General features: G+C 37.9%; 1 protein-coding gene across 1 annotated transcript in view; it reads left to right on the plus strand.

The window, feature by feature from the left end:
* MLIP (muscular LMNA-interacting protein) overlaps positions 1–17,088 on the plus strand; it is a gene marked incomplete at both ends in the record, with an annotated part of 28,885 nt that extends 11,797 nt beyond the window's left edge. The window contains 6 exons of the mRNA XM_010076632.1: positions 3,838–3,909; positions 12,399–12,464; positions 12,544–12,627; positions 12,729–12,788; positions 14,290–14,334; positions 17,044–17,088. Of these exons, the coding sequence (XP_010074934.1) occupies positions 3,838–3,909; positions 12,399–12,464; positions 12,544–12,627; positions 12,729–12,788; positions 14,290–14,334; positions 17,044–17,088 (372 nt within the window). The remainder of the gene's footprint in view (positions 1–3,837; positions 3,910–12,398; positions 12,465–12,543; positions 12,628–12,728; positions 12,789–14,289; positions 14,335–17,043) is intronic.
* Between the last annotated feature and the right edge of the window lie 2,467 nt (positions 17,089–19,555).

The following is a 19,555-nucleotide window of genomic DNA, read 5'->3' on the forward strand; positions in this document are numbered from 1 at the left end:
CTGTCCCTTTTCCTGCTAATTCTGCTTTATCATGCAATACCGCGGCACTTTGCCCCACCACCCTATTGAGACTGGGAGAGTGTCCACCAGCTTAGCAGACTTGGACTGTTAGTCTGGTGCAATTTTTAATCATGGATATAAAGCTGGGTCCACTGGGGGTGTGGGAGATCTGAAAGCTCTAAATCAAATGTAGCTGGGTGTTCAGTGCAGGAAAGGTCACTTGTGGCTTTAAAATGCAATGCTGAGACTTCACTTACAGTTAACAATAGTGTGCATTCAACACTCTTCTGCTCTCATTTATTTCCATACCTAGCTTATGGCACAGCTCAACAAGCTGTGCTGATGTGTTGATGGTACCAGGCTCTCCGACAATGCTTCAGCCTCAAATCTCAGTATATTTCTAGAGAAAAAAGGAAAAGATTAAGAACAGACAACATTAACATCCTAAACAGTATTTAGGTCTCTTTAGTATGAATCAGCTCAACTTTAGATCTGGACAAAAAAGCAGGTTGCTCCATGTGATGACTGTTGATGCATTTTTTGCATGCATGAGTTTCCTACATGAATGTCAAGCGAAAACCACAGCATTTAGAGGTGCTTGACTTTGGCATGTGTAATTTTGCAGCCTTAATGTTGCTTCAACAGTGGTTGAAGCAACATAAAGACAGGTATTAAACCAACACTTATTAAACCAGAATTTTGACATTAGTACTTTTCGATATTCACATCAAACTGTTTCATTAGCATGGTATCACAGGAAATATGCAAAAAGGATTGTTTAATGGTGAGCTTTTACATGTCTATGCCTATGCATGCACTAATTTAGGCAAATCAAAGAATAACCTATGAACTTATTCAACAGTTTTAATTTGTATATATAAAAGCATACGCTTTCCCATGCTTTATATATTTATGTCTGCCAATGATTTAAAAATATGACTGTTTTGCAAAGTGAATATAAACATAAATCCACAGATCACTGTGAAGTGTGGACTGCGGGTGACTGCAGGAAATAAAAATCCTCTTTTATTCACTTTAATAATGTCCTATTGGACCTAATATAGCAAAATGAACAGTAGGATGGAGTGGAGACGGATAAAATCACTAATTCTGCAGGAACAGATTAGAGTATAAACTTCTGGCTGTTTTAAAACTCTTTGCAGTGGTTTCAAAGAGTGTCATTTCTACATATTCTTTGATTTTTCCTGTTTGAATATAGCACAGGAATGCATGTAGATCTACCCAAAACAGCTGAAGAACAAACTAACTGTAGCAACATGGAGCTCAGCACAGCTGCAAAACCTACCATAAAGCAGGAAAGCTTACTCACGAGGAAATCTACACTACTATGGTTAGTTGCTGACTTTAAGTCTTTATAGGTATGTGTCTATCACACTTTGCAATGCCCTGTGAGTCTCCTAGGTGACCATTTGAGCAGGAAAAGTAAGACATTTTCTCCTAAACTCCCCAGGCTGATATTTGCCCGAGCATTGATGCTGGAATTGGTATGCTTCTGACTGGACCATGGTGCAGGCCATTTAAATGTCCATGGCCATTGAAAAGTATCGCTAGATTCCTATGAACCGGATTATTGAATGTATTTAGGCATTGAAGAATAATTTTAAGTAATGCAACATGTCAAGAAACATATTCACATAGACTAGAAACTGAGTTAAAGACTTTCCATCCATCTCAGACACCATGACAATAGCACATTGCTCATAGGTTCTGTAGTATCTGGAAGTAATAAAGCACATTAAAGCAGCACAGACACCTTTACATTTTAAGTCTGGTATGTCCTTGTTTAGTTCATGTAACAGTACAACTAACTTCAAATGATGCCCATCTCATCATATGTAAAATCCCATGGGCTAGTGGAGACTTTGCATTTATTTACGTGTTCAAGTATATAATTCTATTGTTCGAATATCAATTATAAGCAAACAAGGATACATTTTGTCCGTATGCCAGTGTTATTATTTGGAATTTTGGTCTTCCATCTTACTTCACTGCATAGGATTTTATGTCTTATCTGCACATAGATTTTGTATATACATAAATATATATATGACACACATTTATAGCAGAGTGTTTCTGTCTAAATTTTCAAAGGGCAGGATTCAACTCACTTGACTTTTGACATCTGAAAGTTAGATATCCAAGCATAACCTGGACAATTCTATTATAGTTCATGGAGAGAATATGGTGTATTTACAGGATGTTTTTATTTTACCTTTCTAGGGGTCTATTTTGAGATGAGATGAATTATCCTGTAGAAAAGCCAATGACTATAAATGGCATTAGTTTTGACTGATGTTGCCTAAAGGGTAGACATCCGAGTTAGATTCACTAAATCTCATATAAATGACTACCCAACCCCCCTCCAAAAAAAAAAAAAAAGGGAAAAAAATGTACAGTTCCGGCATTTGCATTCGACTGCTTTGTCAGACTGTTCATTCAATATGATTATTGTGATTATTGACTTCTTGAATGTCTGTCAGTCTACAAGTTCTGACTAAGAAATAAATATGAGTAAAGTTGACAGCAAACATAATATTCTGTATAGAAAGAATTAAAAGTTGGTGTCCTACAACATTTCAAGAGTGGTGCGAGGATGATACAAGTTTCTTTTATCTGAATTAAAATTTTGGCGTCTCTGCTGCCATTGAGACTTTTATTAGATAAAAAGAAAAGAAAATGTAACAAAGAAATGACCCAAAGTACAGCGTGCTGCTCAGCTTTTTATCTCACAAGCACCAGCATTCACTGTTGCAGACGACAGTACATTAGAAATCCTGAACTGATATACAAGTAACTTTATTTCTGGGTAACTATCACAGAAATAATAAATCAATAACTTAAAACTCTATTATGGTATGAATTCATTATTTTTATTAGAATGTTGCTGAAAAGGGAAATATATGGTGAATCCCTATTAAATGATTTTAAAAAAAAAGTTCCAGCTGTCATGTGATTAACAATCTTAGCTCTTGAACTCATGAAAGGATAGAAGAATCTCACAAATCTTTTAACAATTACCAAATTCAACCTCCATAATTGCAAAGAAAATGTAGAAAGTATGGTTTCTAAGGAGTTAAAAATAACTGGGCAAGCTAATATAGGCTAAATTATAATTATTTTAAAAATATTAATTTTTAAGGCTGATCTTAGAATTTTGGTACCCAAATCCATCCTTTTTGTGTGGTTTAGATTATCAGTTCTCTGTGCTTGGTTAGAGTGTGAAAGTTCCTATATTTATTTTGAAATATTTGTTTCAGTGGTAGAGTTACTTATTCAGATGAAAAGCTGTGACATGACTTAAATCATCTATCCATTTATGCAAGTAACTCAGCATTTAAGGATCCTAATCAGTCTCATTAAAGGCAATCACATAAATCCCTCTGACTTACTGGTCTGGGATCACACCACACAGCAGCAGTTGTTGAGGTGCATGTGCTAGCAGAAGTAGCAGGCAAACTTGAAAAAAACCTCACAGCCTCTCCTGATATTCATTTAAGGACAGTAGACTGGAGAAAGTGGTCAAAAACCACTTTAGAAGTTATAAGCTGGTACAGGGAATTTGCTTTGTCCTGCTTCATTCCTAAAAGCAAAAGATGTATGTTACAGTCCTTTAAAATCTTAATAGAAACACTAGATTTTTTTTTAACTAAGAGCTTTCCTAGGTAATACTTATGCATTGTATTGTTGCAACCTGTCTGCAAGACAATTGGAATCATCGTTCATTCTGTCCTACCTCTCCCCTCTCTTCCCTCTCTCTCCCTCTCCCTCTTCTACCCTGTTTTACTTCTTTTCCTGCTTTCTGGTTTACCCTTTTAGCAGTACAAGATCAAGACAAGCTACAAGGCATTTGCAGCAATCCCTACAAACACATTACTTATGGAACAGAAGGTTAGTGTTTGCTTAAAGACACGGGAATTCCATTGTATATTTGGGACCATTCAACTTTATGTACATATTCTGACATTTCTAGGGGGGATATTGCAGAATGTAAGCTCTGGGAACTAACTACTCAGGATTGTAATTCCAACCATTTTTCAGGGTCAACCACTTTCCACTGAAGATCATATCCTTCACTAATCTGAATTTCTGCAAATAAATTTACTGTAAAAATGTGTCCTAAAGGAATTGCCATTTATGGCAACATCTCAAAGTCTGTTTTGTTATTGGAAAATGTCTGGAGCACTGCTGTTCTGGGATCTACCAATCAGTAGGTCTTGGTCAGTTAATGATTATTGAATGGCTCAGCTTACACTAGTAAATTTAACAATCGAAGATACACATGTTTGACCAGCTGCACTGTTAAATTGTGAGAGTGGTCCTGGCCACTGCATTAGCTTCCCTTAACTACCACTCTCCCAAACAACTTCCCTGAGCACTTCAATAGTCTGCACGGGCGAGGGGTCTGTTCCCAGTACGTAGTTTAGGGTAACAATCCTTTTCTGTAGGGTAGGATGATAGATCCAAAGATCACTCTTTAGTGCATTTATTTGCTACCAAAGACACAGATAACAAAGGCTGGGTTGTATAGTACTTATTTAGATAATGCATCTTTGGAAGTCAATTTAAAATTTGAAATTTGCATGAAGGGTTCAAAATACCCACCAATGTCTATTTTTAAATTTTTTTTCCAGACTAGTTTTTACAAAAGAATAGTCAACTAAGTTTAACAAAAATTTCCTGTGATGAATAATGAACTAAGTATCTGACATGCTTAAAGGAGTGTTTAATCACTCTGATATCCAGTTTATAGATTTTTCATAAAAATCTTTCTGTGGATCTAGTGCAGGAACTTAGTCAGAATTTAAGATTAGAGCATTCCTAACTACACATTTAAATCTGCATTCACATACACAGCACAGGTGATTTCACTAGCAGATTGCAGAACCTAAAGACATTGAAGAGGGTGAATTTGTGTAAAAATTTGAAGATGATAATTGTATCCTTGAAACATTACTGACTGTGATCTAGCAGTTATCAGTTAAGTGTTATAAATAAGATTTTTTTTCTTTTCAAAAAAAGGGACATTCCTGTCTTTTACAATTTTATTTTAATCTTGAATGACTTTAAAAATTATTTGCATAAAACCTGATCCTTCCTTTCCTTAAATCTTGAATGAACTAATGAAGGCTATGTCTACACTTGCATGCAATGTGGTCCAACAGAAATGACTCTGTAGAGGAAAATAGCTGGTACAAGGGATTCCAGACCCCTACGGAATGTATTTTGGGAGGGTTTTGTTTGGGCAGAGCGCCTGTTAGTGGCTGGAAGCATTTGGTGAACTCCTGAAGTGCTACTTCACAGTTGACTTAATCTAAAAGGCATCCAGTTTGTGCACTCTTAAGACTTCACTACTCTGCATGTCAAGCCAAGCAGGTGACTTTGAGCAGGGTATTCACTTTGAGAGCACACTCTTGATGTGAACTAGAGGGTTAATGTCAGCCATCTGGCTGCCCTTTTTCAGAAGAAAGGGGTTGTCTTTTGATGGTCTCCCTGGTGCTCTCTGGGACATTGACTCACAAGTTGTGTGCTACTTATTCCCAATATATAAAACTGAAAAGTACAATCTACTACCAGTATCTGTAGCAACAGTAATGATTCAGAAGATATTTGTGTTTAGATAGAGACTTTTGGTTATTCACTGTTTTATTGGAAATGCTTGGTCTGGTGTATCCTTCAGTAGAGAAAGCAGAGTCATGTAAAACTAATAAGAAATCAAATTTCTGCTACAGGATTTACTTTCAGGAGACACTCATGACTACTTTACTCTAAAAACTCTATGTTTCAGCATGGCCTGACTGCGCACTTGCTCTCATTCTGGGAATTATGGACAATAATCTCCTATTGATCCATACCAGGAGCTAATTACAGCACTCCTGTCAGTCTTGTTGTGTTACCTAACATGCATTTGGAGTATGGCTCTTAACGAAGCATGAAGGAGTCACATGGCACACACAGGACCCATTGTACCAAGCCCTAATATCCAAGTATTCTCCTCAAAAATACTGGGAGACAACCAGGAAGGAACTCGTGTAGCTCAATTACAGTAATTATGTTGCTCCTATTTTATGGAATGCATTTTATGCACTGGATTAAAGAGATTCAAGACAGTAAGATTTTAGCTACATAAGCGATGATTTATTAAGATGAATATAATAGTTATGGGGAGAAAAAGTTTTCGAGGGGCTTTTTTTTTTTAGCAAGGAAGGAAGGCACATAACATCTGCGAGGCACAGATACTACTGAGAAGTATGCATGATTAAGAAAACATAATCTGCCTAAGTGATAAAAAAGTGTTTTGCTATGTGATTGAATTAGAAATGCACATTCTCGGAAGTCAACTTTTTCCACTGTGTGAGTAATGATATTACTTAGTTTGAGTGGTCATGAGAAATAAGATTAGTCACCACTGTGATGTGGCTGATCCTAGTGACAATTCATGGGCAGTATTAATTAGATCCCATGACAGAAAACTGCCATCGATACGTCATGTAAGGTAAAATGCTTTGTCTGCCTCTAAATTGTCTCCTTGTGTCTAACTTTCTTTCTCAAGTAATTTTTTTCTTTTATGTGTGTGTAGATGCTTTATTTCAGCCAGCATTTTTCAGCTTCTCCTTATTAAACCATTAGGCTATCATAATCTTAATAATCTTTTCCTAGAACACATTCTTATCCTCCAGTACTCTTACTCAAAGTGAGTTGTTCAAATCTGTGCTTATTAGCAGAGCAGAAAAGGCTTATTGACCATATATGTGTATACTTTGGCAAGCCCAGAAGCGGCTTAATCTCATCGAATCTCATAACTGGCTTGCTTTCCGGCTGTTTGACTTTGTATGATCCTGATGTTCCTCACATCGCCTGTGCTCTGCTCGGAAAAAAGCCCAATCCAGGGCATCTCTTGGAAGTTTGGGCTGCAGCTTCCTTCACAGCCAGAAAAGCAAAAACTTGTTTTTAAGGGACTTAACCTCAGCATGGTCAGACTCTGTCGGGGAGCAGCGACAGTGGGCTGCTCCCTGGGGACTGTGAAACAGGATCCAGGGTGACAGCAAGGCTGGCAGGATAGTGTCCTCACCAGCAAGGGCACAGCTCCCCAGTGCCTGAGCAAGGAGAGAAGAGATGGTGACAATGAGGTGGCGGTAACTATGGTCAGTCAGTAGTGCCATCAGAACCACAGAGTTTCATAGTGATGAGGCAGGTCCACAGACTGGGGTAATGAGCTTTTCAGCCCTACATAGGATAGGATCTATGGGCTAGAAGAGGAAGCTAGGCAACTTAAATGTAGGCATAAGGCAAAAGTTTAGCAGAAAGAATTAATTATCCATTAGAAAAAAATTCCGGAGTTTGAAATGGGCTCTTTATCACAGAAATTGAAAAATCAAGACAGGACACTTTTCTGGCACTTTGTACAGTAATTCCAGGCAGTTCTGTGGTTTAAAGAAAAGGTCAGAGTAGGTGACCACTGTGGTTCCTTCTGGCCTTATTAAAGTTGAATCAGTGAGTCACCCCTCTACTGAAATTCATTCTTGCATAGCTTCTGTAGTTGCATAGAAGTGATCACAGTCTAATTCAAAATTCCGTTCCTAATCAGGTAGTATTTAAAAGGTAATGCATCTATTCTTTTGAGATTTTATTTATCAAATATCTATAAAAGTGTATTTCACTCAAGCTAGATAGTGATGAAGAGTTTATTTCAGGGAACTACAGAAAAATTCTTAACTTTAAGAATGGTAGTGTCTTAAACCAGAGCCTACTTCATCTTCAAAACTCTGTAAAATTTGAGGTGTAACCCCAAAACTCTGTTGGACATCTTGGAATTGCAAATCAAAAAAGTATTCTCTGAACAATAGAGTGGTCCTTGGTCTACAGCAAGGGCTACTCAGGGCAATTTGGATCTGCTTCATAGATGGCTTATCCCACACTTACCAGGTCTTCGAAAAGCACTAGGTATAAATGTCTAGGGACGGAAGAGTTGCAAAATGAAAGCACTGTTGACTTTTCTGGCTTGTATTTATGAAGCAATTACAACTACAGAACTATAATTTCAAATTTATACAAATGTAGGAAAAAATCTGTGTTATTTCAGGTTATTGATTTTGTCTCTACATGGCTGTTTTTCACATTTTCTCTTGCTAAAGTGCCATTTGGCTAATGAGACTCTTCAAGACAGTCTAAAACAGTCTTTCCAGATGATGTTACACTTCTAGGACCACTCCAAAGACCTAGTAATTGCATCTCATCATCACCTACATAGTGGAATGCCAGAAGTGTGGTACATACTCCTTACAGAGAGATTTGGAGAAAAAAAAAAAAAAAAGTGTTTTCCTCCTCATGCAGAAGGAAAATGAGGATTTTTTTTTTTCATGAAAAAGAAAGAAATGCAGCTGAGCAAATATGGCAGTGATATGCTACATTGGAGACCTAGCTTTAAGTCCTTGCCTTGAAGGAACTCTTGCCTATTGTATTGTTAAACGTCCTTTGGTATAGAGATTGATACGGCAAACACAGACTGAAGTCCCTCCTTGAAATCATACAGCAGGAAAAAATTTTTCCCAGTCTCAGATGGTAGACCTAACTGCTGGACAATTAGCTATTATCAAGCACGCCAGGAGAATTTCTGACAACATTTTGTTGTGAATATTTTGATTAAAAAAATGTATTTTTTGGTGTGCTCTTACGAGGTGAATTTCTTGCATCCAGACTATGTGTTCAAGTCAAAATGCTCCTCAAGGCTAGAGATCAGTACCTAGCGGTAAGAAAGAAAGGAAATCACCTGTGCAGTCGTTGAGTCATAAAGGAGCTAGTTTGTCTGTAATAATGACCAAGTGTGCCAATGTACGAGCAGGATATGAGCTCATTCTTTCTGTCAAAGGCCTTGCAGCATTTAATAGTAATTATTTTATAAGAGGAAAAGTAGTCAGGTCTTTTCAGCATCGTCTCTCAGGATCTTCAAGGAATAAATTAAAGGAACTCGTAGAATGCGAAGTTCTGTTATACGCAGGGATTTTTTTGCATGTACTGAGGGCTTAGAAAAGGATACTAATGGGAAAAATATGCAAGAGAAATAAGAGGAAGATTCTTGGCTTTTGCTCAGCCCAGGGTTTTCACAATACAGTAAGAACAAAGCTGTGTCAGATCCAGCTTGAAGTATTCATTTTTTTCTCCTGTTATTGATGTGATTCATTGGTGGATGAAACAATATTCTGTATTTCCTATATGTTGCCAAGAGCTTTTGTTCTTCTAACAAAATATTGGATATCCTGTTTGGATCATTTGCCAGTTACCTTTCAGCTCTGATACAGCTTTAGCAATCAAATAGCTTAGGGGAAAGAGGAGGGAAGGATTGTAGTCATCACTGACATCAATGGCATATATGCATCACACTTGCAAAGTTGCATTTTGCAAGGAAAAAATCATGGTTCATCAACTGGTTATTCCATCTAAACACTTACATTCTGTCACAAATACATTTTCATTCTCTAAATTGCACCCTTCTTTTAAATTGTGGTCCCACTATTGTTTTTCATACATAATAAAAAAAATTCAAATGCCTAAATAGGAATGTTCCACTTTTGATATTAGACCATCAGCATAGGAAGTGAAGCTTGAATACTGCTGATAGCACTAATCAACAGTACTGTAGATAATACTAATGTTTTAAATTAATCATAACATTATTTCATGATAAGTCCAGTAATGAGTTTGAAAACTCTAGTCGTACTTTTTTAATCTCGTATTTTTCTCTGTGTAAAAAAAAAAGGCACTGAGGGAAGAAGATAGAGTTGTACTTTGAAAATCTAGCAACAGACTAAACAGAATCTTTTTTCTTTGTAAAGGTGATAGGGATGCCTAAAGTCTAGTTCTCTTTATTTCTTCTCTTTCTTTGGAGGACTTGGACTGTTCAAACAGAGAAAAAAAAAAAAAAAGAAAAAAAAAGAAAAAAGAGACAAAATAACACTAAAATAAATCAGATGGATCATTTTGAATATTAAAATTTCACTTTACAAAGGTTCAAAAAGGGAAAAGAACACTGCAGCATTCTCTAGTGTAGCTCCTGCATGATGGCTGTGTCTCAGAGGGACTGCAGAGTGCACAGGTCTTGGTGCTGTGCTCACCTGAGTTCTTCAGTCAGTGAAGGCTCCAAAATGCAAAGATATTTGGGCTCTCAGTTTCTACTGGAACTGATGGATGTTCGATACTTAAATTATCCAGAGTCTTGGTTCTGAACAGAGACTTGTAGGTGTGGGTGTAGTTCCTCTAGAAAGATTCCTCAGTAGCTCCTGGGTAGGTGTTTCCTGGTTGTGTTCACCCTCTCCCACTGCTCTGGTGAAGTGGGTACGAAACAAAAACACATATTTTCTCTTAACAAGTACTTTTAAATGTTGATTACCCTACTGATTTCTTGGGGGTTTTGAGAAGCTTGGCAACTTCTCCATTCTGAACCCATGACTGATTAAAACTTGTTTTTCCTAACTCACATTAAGACTCATTATTTCTCTACACCAGGCTGCTTTGGCAATCCTGGCCCTCATAAATGACTCTTCTACTTCATTTTACCACTTCATTTTATGTTTACCAGGAGGATGTAATCTTGACTGAAGCTGAACTGGGGACACAGTACTGCTGAGCCCTCTTTAGCTGAGCCCTCTTCTTTTGCAGGGCTGTCTGTTGATCTGAGAGTTCAGCTGGGTAACAGTGATGAGATATCAGAGATGAGAAAGACTATATATCTTTCACCTTCTGTCTTGGGATAAGATTAGATTAATTTCTGTATGTAAAAAATAATCATTCTTTCACTTTTTTTCTTTTGAACCAGAACTACTCTAAGGCCAACCGGTTTGTCTAAAGCTGGAGAGGAGGGAAGAAATGTGTTTGGAAAGAAACTGCTCTTCATTTTTTCTGTACTTTCTGACAGAAGACATGGTGTTCCATAAAAATGCTTCTGAGCAGGGTCATTTGTGGATGGGATTAAAATGATATTAAAAGTAAATTGTCATTAACATTTTAGTTACACATATGTAGATGTATGCCCAGCCAGTAGCTTGGCAAGGAGAGAAAAAAAAAATTGTACTAATTATAATTAAAATCAGAAACAATGACTTAATATATGGGCTTTTAAAATGTTTTTTGTTGTTTTGGGTTTTTGTTTTTTTTTTTTTTTTTAAAGATTCTGACATTTTCCTCCCAGCTCCATCTATGTCTTCCATGACTGATCACTACCTCACTGGGATCAGTGTGTTCCCACAGAATCCCACATACATGAAAAAGTGCTTTACTGGAATTACTAGAATGTTGGTTTTTTTTTTCTTTTTTGCAAATAACTAGCAAAATGAAACTTCAGAAAAAAATAATGTGTTAAACAAAAAATCCACAAACCCTGCTGGTGCCTCCCCTGTAGTCCAGCTTCATGCATCAGCAGTCTTCCAGAGTAATTTTTGGTCTCGGCATGGAGTCTATTTGAAAATTCCTTCAAAGCAAAAATGGGTGATGGCAGTGAGAGTGTGCCTCGCAGACTCTGGACAGAGATGAAAAGGGAACTGAGCACTAGAGTTTGGCTTTTGAGGGTGTTTTGTGAGTTTCCTGATAAAGTGGGGGGATCAGCAAACTGCTTCCCACTATTCTCAAACCTGCTCTAAGTACAGGCGTAGGAAAGTGGGAGATGCAGCCAAGCACAAGAAGCTTGTGTTTTGTTTTGGAGAGACTGCGTACCTGCTTAGACCAGCTGTGTTTTAGTGCAATATCACATCTGTATAGAACATATTTCACTTCATACAATTCTGATTTTGGGCTAAAGTCCAAAAATGTCAAGCACTGTTTCTGTTGTAATGTGGAATCACCATCCTCTTTACACAGAAGGCACTTTGTAAAGGAAGCAGCTATTGGAGGAAACAAAGGTGCCTCCTGCATGCTCAGCCCCCCACCTTGTCCGCCTGCCTACGGCTGGGGGCGTTTCCCCCATGGTGGGCGGCAGGCCACCACCCCCCCCCCTTTCCCCCCTGCCTACGGCTGGTGGCTTTCCCCTGATGGTGGGCGGCAGGCAGCCATCCCACGCCTCGGTGGCACACGCGCACATTCACTGCGATACAGCCATTGCGTTACGCTCACTGCAAAGGAGGGGGGCATTGTTGAAGGAAAAGGCAATTTTGAACTGGTAGTTTCCGATCTCTGAAAGTAGAGACAACTCACCTAACTCTCTCCCTCTCTGCAACCAGCCACCTCTTCTAACTCAGAATCAGAAGATGGTAACCTGAAGAACCTTACTAGGCCTGTAATTTATTCTTTTTCCTTTTTTCCACTGTGAAATGAAAAATGCCACATTTGGAAACACAGTATTGCTTGGTTTTTAAAATTTTGAACTCACATGGAAATCTTTTCAATTGCAGGCATTAGAAGAGCCAATCAAGACTGCTAGTGTGACTGAAGGCACTGCTCTGGACACCCATTCAGAGGTAGTTCTGGTATATGTCTTTCAAATCTCTAATTGAAGACAAAAAGCAGAGGTTAACTGGGTGATGTGTCCTTTTTCAGATGTGCTCCCCTGCCCAGCTCAGACAACAAACAGAAGAGCTATGTGCTGTCATTGATCAAGTCCTGCAGGACCCATTGACGATGGTAACCCATCACTGTGTGGGTGTGGGACTGATTTTGTCTCTTTCTTTCTTTTTGTCTCTTGCAATTAATAAGTGTATTCTCTGTTGGAAATGATTTTCCAGCGTCGATGTGAATCTTCTCCAAGTTTTCTGCAGATGAGCATGGAGTCAGATGTTGGCAAGGTAGGTCAACAAGCCACCCACGCACCAAGGGCTCTTTCTAAGTAGATACCAAGGCAAAGAAAATCACAGTAGAGCTTATGGCAACAGTAAAGCCATAAGCAACAGAAAGCTGCAGCTGAGGGATGCAACATCAGTAGAAGTGTCTGGTGGTTTCAAACACATGGAAGGACAGAACTGTAGCCCTCCAGTCAGGAGGATAATTAAATGAATAAGTAGACTTGCTCTCAAGTACTGATTTCCTTTTAACTGTTGCTCCTCACAGGAGAGGGAAGTCTGCTGCATCCATGTACCCTGGATAAGTCAGCAAGAGACAGTGAGAGGCAGGGATAACTTTCTATACTGGTGTTAAAATTCTGGTTTCACTAAGTTATGTCAGTGTGCTTTCTGCATTCAGCAGGCTGACTGACCAAGGGAAGAGGGTCCTGCACTCAGTTTGCCCCAGGTAAATTTAAGTTGGTTCTGGCAGCTATAGGAAAGTGAAAATGGCAGAAATCCAACTGGAAACAGGAGGAAAGGGATTTTTGGCAGAGAAACGCGTCAAAAAGTTAATGCATTTGAAGCATCCCGCACAGTGTCCAGTTCACCATGCAAAAATAGGGCACAGAAGCAGCACTCCTGAGTGGCTATATTCAATATATATTTCAAGTTCAAATTTCATTTTTGAAGTTACTTCTGTCAACCAGCACTCAGTGGTGAATCAGGCTTCAGGCAGCTGAAAGATGGAAACATGCTAGTAGCTGAAGAAGCAGGCAGAGACTGTTCCTGACTGAAGGTTTTCCAAAGCTTGCGCTGAATCCGAAGTGGTCAAGATGCTGCTACTGAGTTGAGCTATAGCATCCAAAACCTACTTCCTTGGGCAGCTGAGTATTGAGCTTTGACCAAACAGAAGGCATCTGTTGGTGGTCATGAAACCAAATAAAGGGGGCAGAAGGTGAGTTTAACAGGATGCAGCACAAGGACCAAGCTAAAGGTTGTGAGCACCTCAGAATGAGAGAGCAGAGTGCTTAAACTGAGGATAAAAGAGATTTGTAGACAGTGAGGTAAAAAGAGTTTATAAGTAAATGCTTCAGAAATAGCATAGATCAGTCAGATGAAGTAGCATAAATCAGTCAGATGAAATAAGTTCTTGGAAATAAGAACATGGAAAGGCACCATTTCACATTATTTCGTGAGCAAACGTAGCTTAAATTTAATGGGGCAACCACAGCTATGGCCATCTAATAATAAGCATTTTGTTATGAGAATTCTCAGGGATAATCTAAATGCCACCCTCAATAGAATGGGAGCAATGTTTTAAAGTAGTAAAAATTAAATAGTATTTTCTACAATAAACAAGCAGAACTTTAATCTGCCTTACTCTTATATATCACATGAATCTTTCTGGAAACTGTAGTTTTCTTGAATTTGAGCAGTTAATAACTTGTCACAATGATGTAAATCTCTTTGAGTCACTCCTCACAGTAACTCTTTGCTCTTAATATATTTATTTATTTTGTAAAAGGTGTCAGCAACACTGCAGAGAGCAGCTGGGCGTGAAACCAGATATGTAAGCATTTTTAAAATTATGTTTTGTGTGCAGAAATGTCTAATTTGTCTGCTCTTGCTACAATATTGGGTGAGCCTGCACAGGCATCTTCTCTTGACATGAGGTGTTGACTAGTACAGAGAAGTGAGTATGTTAGAGCATTGGCAGTTGAGACTTGAGATATCTTCCCACTGCTGTAAATCCATCATGGCCAGGTGCTCTTCAGTGCTCTGTTTATTGAGAATTTTACCTGTGTGTGTGTTTCACACACCGCTTGGTTGTTTGTTTTGAGCATGGAGCAAGAGCTCAGCTATTTGGCAAACAGACTATTATGGGTGCTGCAAGGTACATTTGTTTGGACTCAGCCTACACTGGAGGGGACTTGCTTTGGTAGAAGTCCTTTAGTTCTTGCTTATCCATCAAAATCTGGGGTTGACCGAAACTTTTATTTCCAAGGTACAGAGCTGGCTGAAACCCCACAGTTTAGTGTTAGATGAATAGAAGCTGTTTTGTCACATATACAGATGTTCCAACATATAAAGAAAATCTCTGGATTGAGTCATCTGCTCAATTACTGAAACATTAAACCCAATTAACATTCTAATTCTCACTGGCACACTCAGTTACTGCAGGTTCTATATTTTACTTACAACTCATTTAGACATGTGGTGGGAAATCTCTGCTTACTATTCATCATTTAGCATTGCTATTGAACCTCAAATCAAAGTGCTGGCAAAGCAATAGAGGCCTCCCAGTTTTATGCCAGCACAATGCTTGACTGATCAATTCAATTTTGCTTCTTGAATGTGGCGGTATGCATATTTTATTGCATACTGTGATTTTTACTTGACAGATTGTGCTGGCTCATACTAATTAGAAAGGATATTGTAGGAGAGCTTTTTAATTAAATAAAAGACCATGTTTCGGAGGTAGTCTGTGAGAACAGAGTATATTTAATGCCACTCCAGTGCAGCTCTCCAGCCCCTAAAACTAATGGATGTAAATGATTATACAATAACAAGGGAGTGTACAGAAGTGGGGAAAAAGGTCTGACTTCAGTGAAGTTACAGTAGTTTGTACCAACTGACAACTAAGTACTACAGCTGTCATTTAACAACATTTTAAAATGTATGGTCTTTGATATGATCTCATTCACCATTTTATAGTAGTGCATCTCTTGTTGGCTTTAGAGATGATACTGCTCATTTGTAATAATAATATAGTCATTCTCTACATAAATTACTTTTATGGCTATTGAGTGCCCTAATATATATATACTTAGTCATTGTGTTTCCATGTAAATACTGTCACCAACAAAACATTTATTAATTTCAGGTTCAAGCAAATTTATAATTTTGTCATTTAGTCCACCTTACAACTATTTAAAAAATAATTTCTCATGATTAATTGGAATAATTACATTGCATATGATTGACATTTTTGCTCTTCTTGACAGTTCTATACTAAAAAAAAATCCTTTTTAAGTGTTATAGAAATGACACATAAGTGAAAAAATCAGAGAACACGAAGCAGCTAAAAATGCACAGACATGCAGAAAACAGTACTGATTTTCTGTGTCTGTGGTCTGCTGTGCTTATATACATTTCAGGTAACCCCTTTGAAATGAGATTTGCTCTTAGTTTGCACCACTGAAGTTAGAGAATTTAATTCCAGCCTGCTTGTATCTGTAGATCATTCCGAAGTGCTTTGATGTCTTTAAGCTGACAATGAGATTGGTCGTCACACTTGGTTAATGGTATGAAAGAGAATCCATAGTATGTAAGTAACCAGTAGTAAAAACTCTGGTTTACTCTGTAAAGGGCAGAAGATGTAGTTCTTGTAGATTTAGTGCTAAATCACAGCTGTTCCTGTGTGGGTGGGAGGGTTTCCTCCACTGGTGGCTGTGTTCAGAGATGTAAGTACTCTCAGTGAAGAGCACGGTCCTCCACCATGAGGTTGTAATGGCACTGACTGGTTTTCGACAGCTGTAACATCTAACCATTATATCTAATACTTTTTTTGCCACCATACTGAAGAATATTCACATTTTGGAGTCTCAAGGCCTCCAATTCACACCTACATCAAGGAAGGGCATGTTAGGTGTACAGAAACACTATTATTCAGTGGAACTCCTACAGAGCTTGATGGAGTTGATTGAGATTCAGAAATTCTGAATCTCACCATAACATGGGCGAGTAAGCATGTGGCACGTGGCTATTTCACATACACACACAAATACTTTGCGTTCATCACGTTTACGCTTGATCTGGAAAATAGGTCTTCTGCTGTACAATGTATACTTAGAAAAAGAAAAGTAATGCTTGAGTAGGATTGTTCTGGTTTTCATAATGAAGGATGAGAAGGTTGAACTGAGCTCCTGTTACAATTGATAGTCTTACTAATACTGATGCTATTAAATTAACAGACAATGGCAGGCTCAGAAATGTCAGGATTTGCATTTCAAGACTAGATCAAGATAAAAAAGTGAAATTTTGTTGCCCTTGGAAAAAAAATCCCTAAAATTTTAAAAACAGGCATTCATATTTGATTATACCCAGAAATAAACTGGAAAATACAGTATTTTGATTTCTCTTACTAATTGTATGTCACTGCATCAGTGGTAAAAGCTTCTGTACCTAAGCATACTGCTGTCCATGGATTTTTCTTCTGTCACCACTATAATCACTATGATATTGTATGTAATACTGTCTATATTTACCTTTTTTGCAGGCCAACCTTTACAAATCGGCACCTGTGGTAACAGAGAGCCAGCTGGTATGTATTGCACAGCTGTGACATGCTGTTTTTCAAAATTTGCACAAGCACAAAATCTAAAGTAATTATTATTTACTTTCTTAGACCTTTGTAATAAGCTGCAGTCAATATCCTCCTACAAAGCTGCATCACTTCTACAGAGCTGCATTGCTTTCTTCTGTACTGATTACACACCAGTTTTAAGTAACTGTAAATCCTGGCACTACTTGTAAACCCAGCGACCAAATGACAAACTAGAGAGTCTTGATGAATCTTGAGGTGTATGACAACTATAGAGTCTACTGTTGGTTCTTGGACTCTCTTAAGATTCCACTTCTACAGTTTTGTTTATACGCAACAAAATTCTGGCATCTATTTTCTTCTTACACACCAGTTCAAATCAAAGCTGGCTTAGCTAGTGAAAAACAATGGTAAAATCAAATAAAGAAAGGGAGGTTATGCATTGGAAGTTCATTTTGTCTCTGATCACAATTTAGTCTTGTTGGAGCCAAACTTTCTGAAGAAGAGTCAGAAGAGACATCGTGGAGCCTGTTGAAGTGACAGTGACCACTAATGAATGCTTACGGAAAAAATGAGATGTGGACGAGAAATCTTCCCCATTGTATTTCAGCTAATGGAATTTTAGGGACTTCCTGAGTCAATTTCTTCTGTTTAGTAATCCTTGACCACTTCTTCTTTCATTATTTTTTCCATTTACTTTTTGAATCTTGTTACATTTTGGTTATTCTGTAGCAATAGGGTTTACTTTTTAATTGTGCATTGTGTGAAATAGTACTTTATTTCTTTGTTTTAAATCTGCTACTTGACCTCAGTTCTTGTACTGAAACAGCAAATAATTGTTCTTTCTTCACTTTCTAAGTCATATTAATGATTTTCTAGGTATTAACCATAGTACCCTATCAGTCACCTCATTTTCGTGCAGAAAATTGCTTAGTCACTCTTTGAGGAGTATGGATACTGTCCCATATCTTTGATGATCCTGGTTGCCTTTTTCTATGTCTTTTTCAGGTTTTTATTTTTGAGATTGGGAGACTAAAACCATAAACTGCTCTTGTCTAGCTCTGACCACAATGCTTCCTATTTACATGATGTCGTGATAAGGTTCTTTACAGTTATTTCTATTCCTTTCTTAACGGTTCCTAGTAATTTATTTAGTTCATTTTATTTGTACTGAGCAGTGAGGCAATGTTTGTGCAGAACTGTATACAATAAGCCCAAGATATATTTTCTGAGTAGTAAGAGCTAGCTTCAGAGCTGACTAGTTTGTCACTGAATGTGTAAATTTAGGACGTAGTTTAGTGCCTCCCTGTGAAGCGTATCAATGTTGAATTCGGTTAAGTTTCACCTGCCTTTCTGTCATTCATTCACTCAATATCATATGATCTCTCTGCAACTCTTTACACTGATATTTTGTTTTTACCCTCCTGAATGATTTAGTATTAGCCACAGATTTCTAGCTGATGTACATCCATAATTCAAAGCCCAGATTCCAGAGTACATCTGAGGAACTCTTATTTGTGACTTCTCTCCACTGTGAAATTTAAACATGTATTCCAGCCTTTTGCTTCCTGTCTTTTAACTGGTCCACAGGAAATATTCTCTCTTACTCTGCAGCAGTTTCATTTCCTTAGTGGACCCTCCTGAAAGACCTTCACTAAGGCTTTTGGAAATCCATGTGCAGCATGGCTGCACATCCACTGGACTATACTCTCTGTGATGCAGCTTCATTTTGTTTATCCCTGGTCATGCACTTAGGAACCCAGTGGGACTCTTCAAAATAATTGTAAAAGATTTATCACATGTGAGTGCTCTTTCAAAAGCCATTTCCTGTTATTTGGCTATATGTATACTAATTGTGTTCTTCAGTATAGTTTGCCCCTATTACATTGCCCAGTTGAAATGTCACAGAGTGGCTGGGGGTTCCTGGTCCTCTTCAGAATCCTGTAGTAAAACCTGCCCCTTAGTTGCCACTTCTCATTCTTCTGGTGCTGATTATGTCTGAAATGAAATACCATAATTCATAGTGTGGAAATTTCATGCTGGAATTGCTTTACAACTTTATTTATTCCTTGCACTTTATTTGCTCATTTTATTGATTTGTTCTCAAATCTCTCCTATTGACACTGTACTTGAGACAGTTCCTCCAAATTGTTTCTTTGCCAGCGTGAGAACCTCCCTAAGTCTTCCTGTGGGGAAAGATGAAGTGAGGAATTAATTTTCAGCCTTGGTGTCCTCTTCCTTGTCCATCATTTTTATGTCTTGATTATATACACTGGCCCCATAGATTTGAGTAAGTTTTTTAGTCAGAGTCTTTGTTGGCCTAACACATGGCATTTTAACATTATGGGCTAGATTTTTTTTTTCCTCTAGATTGTATTTGAACAAAATGTTCTGTCTTTTAAGCCTTTTCCTCCTTATTCCTTTTTTCACTTTTTTTTTTTTTTGCACTGCTCTTTGAACATCCCAG

The sequence above is a fragment of the Pterocles gutturalis genome, unplaced genomic scaffold (genome assembly GCF_000699245.1).
Source record: "Pterocles gutturalis isolate BGI_N339 unplaced genomic scaffold, ASM69924v1 scaffold47961, whole genome shotgun sequence".
Lineage (NCBI taxonomy): Eukaryota > Metazoa > Chordata > Aves > Pterocliformes > Pteroclidae > Pterocles > Pterocles gutturalis.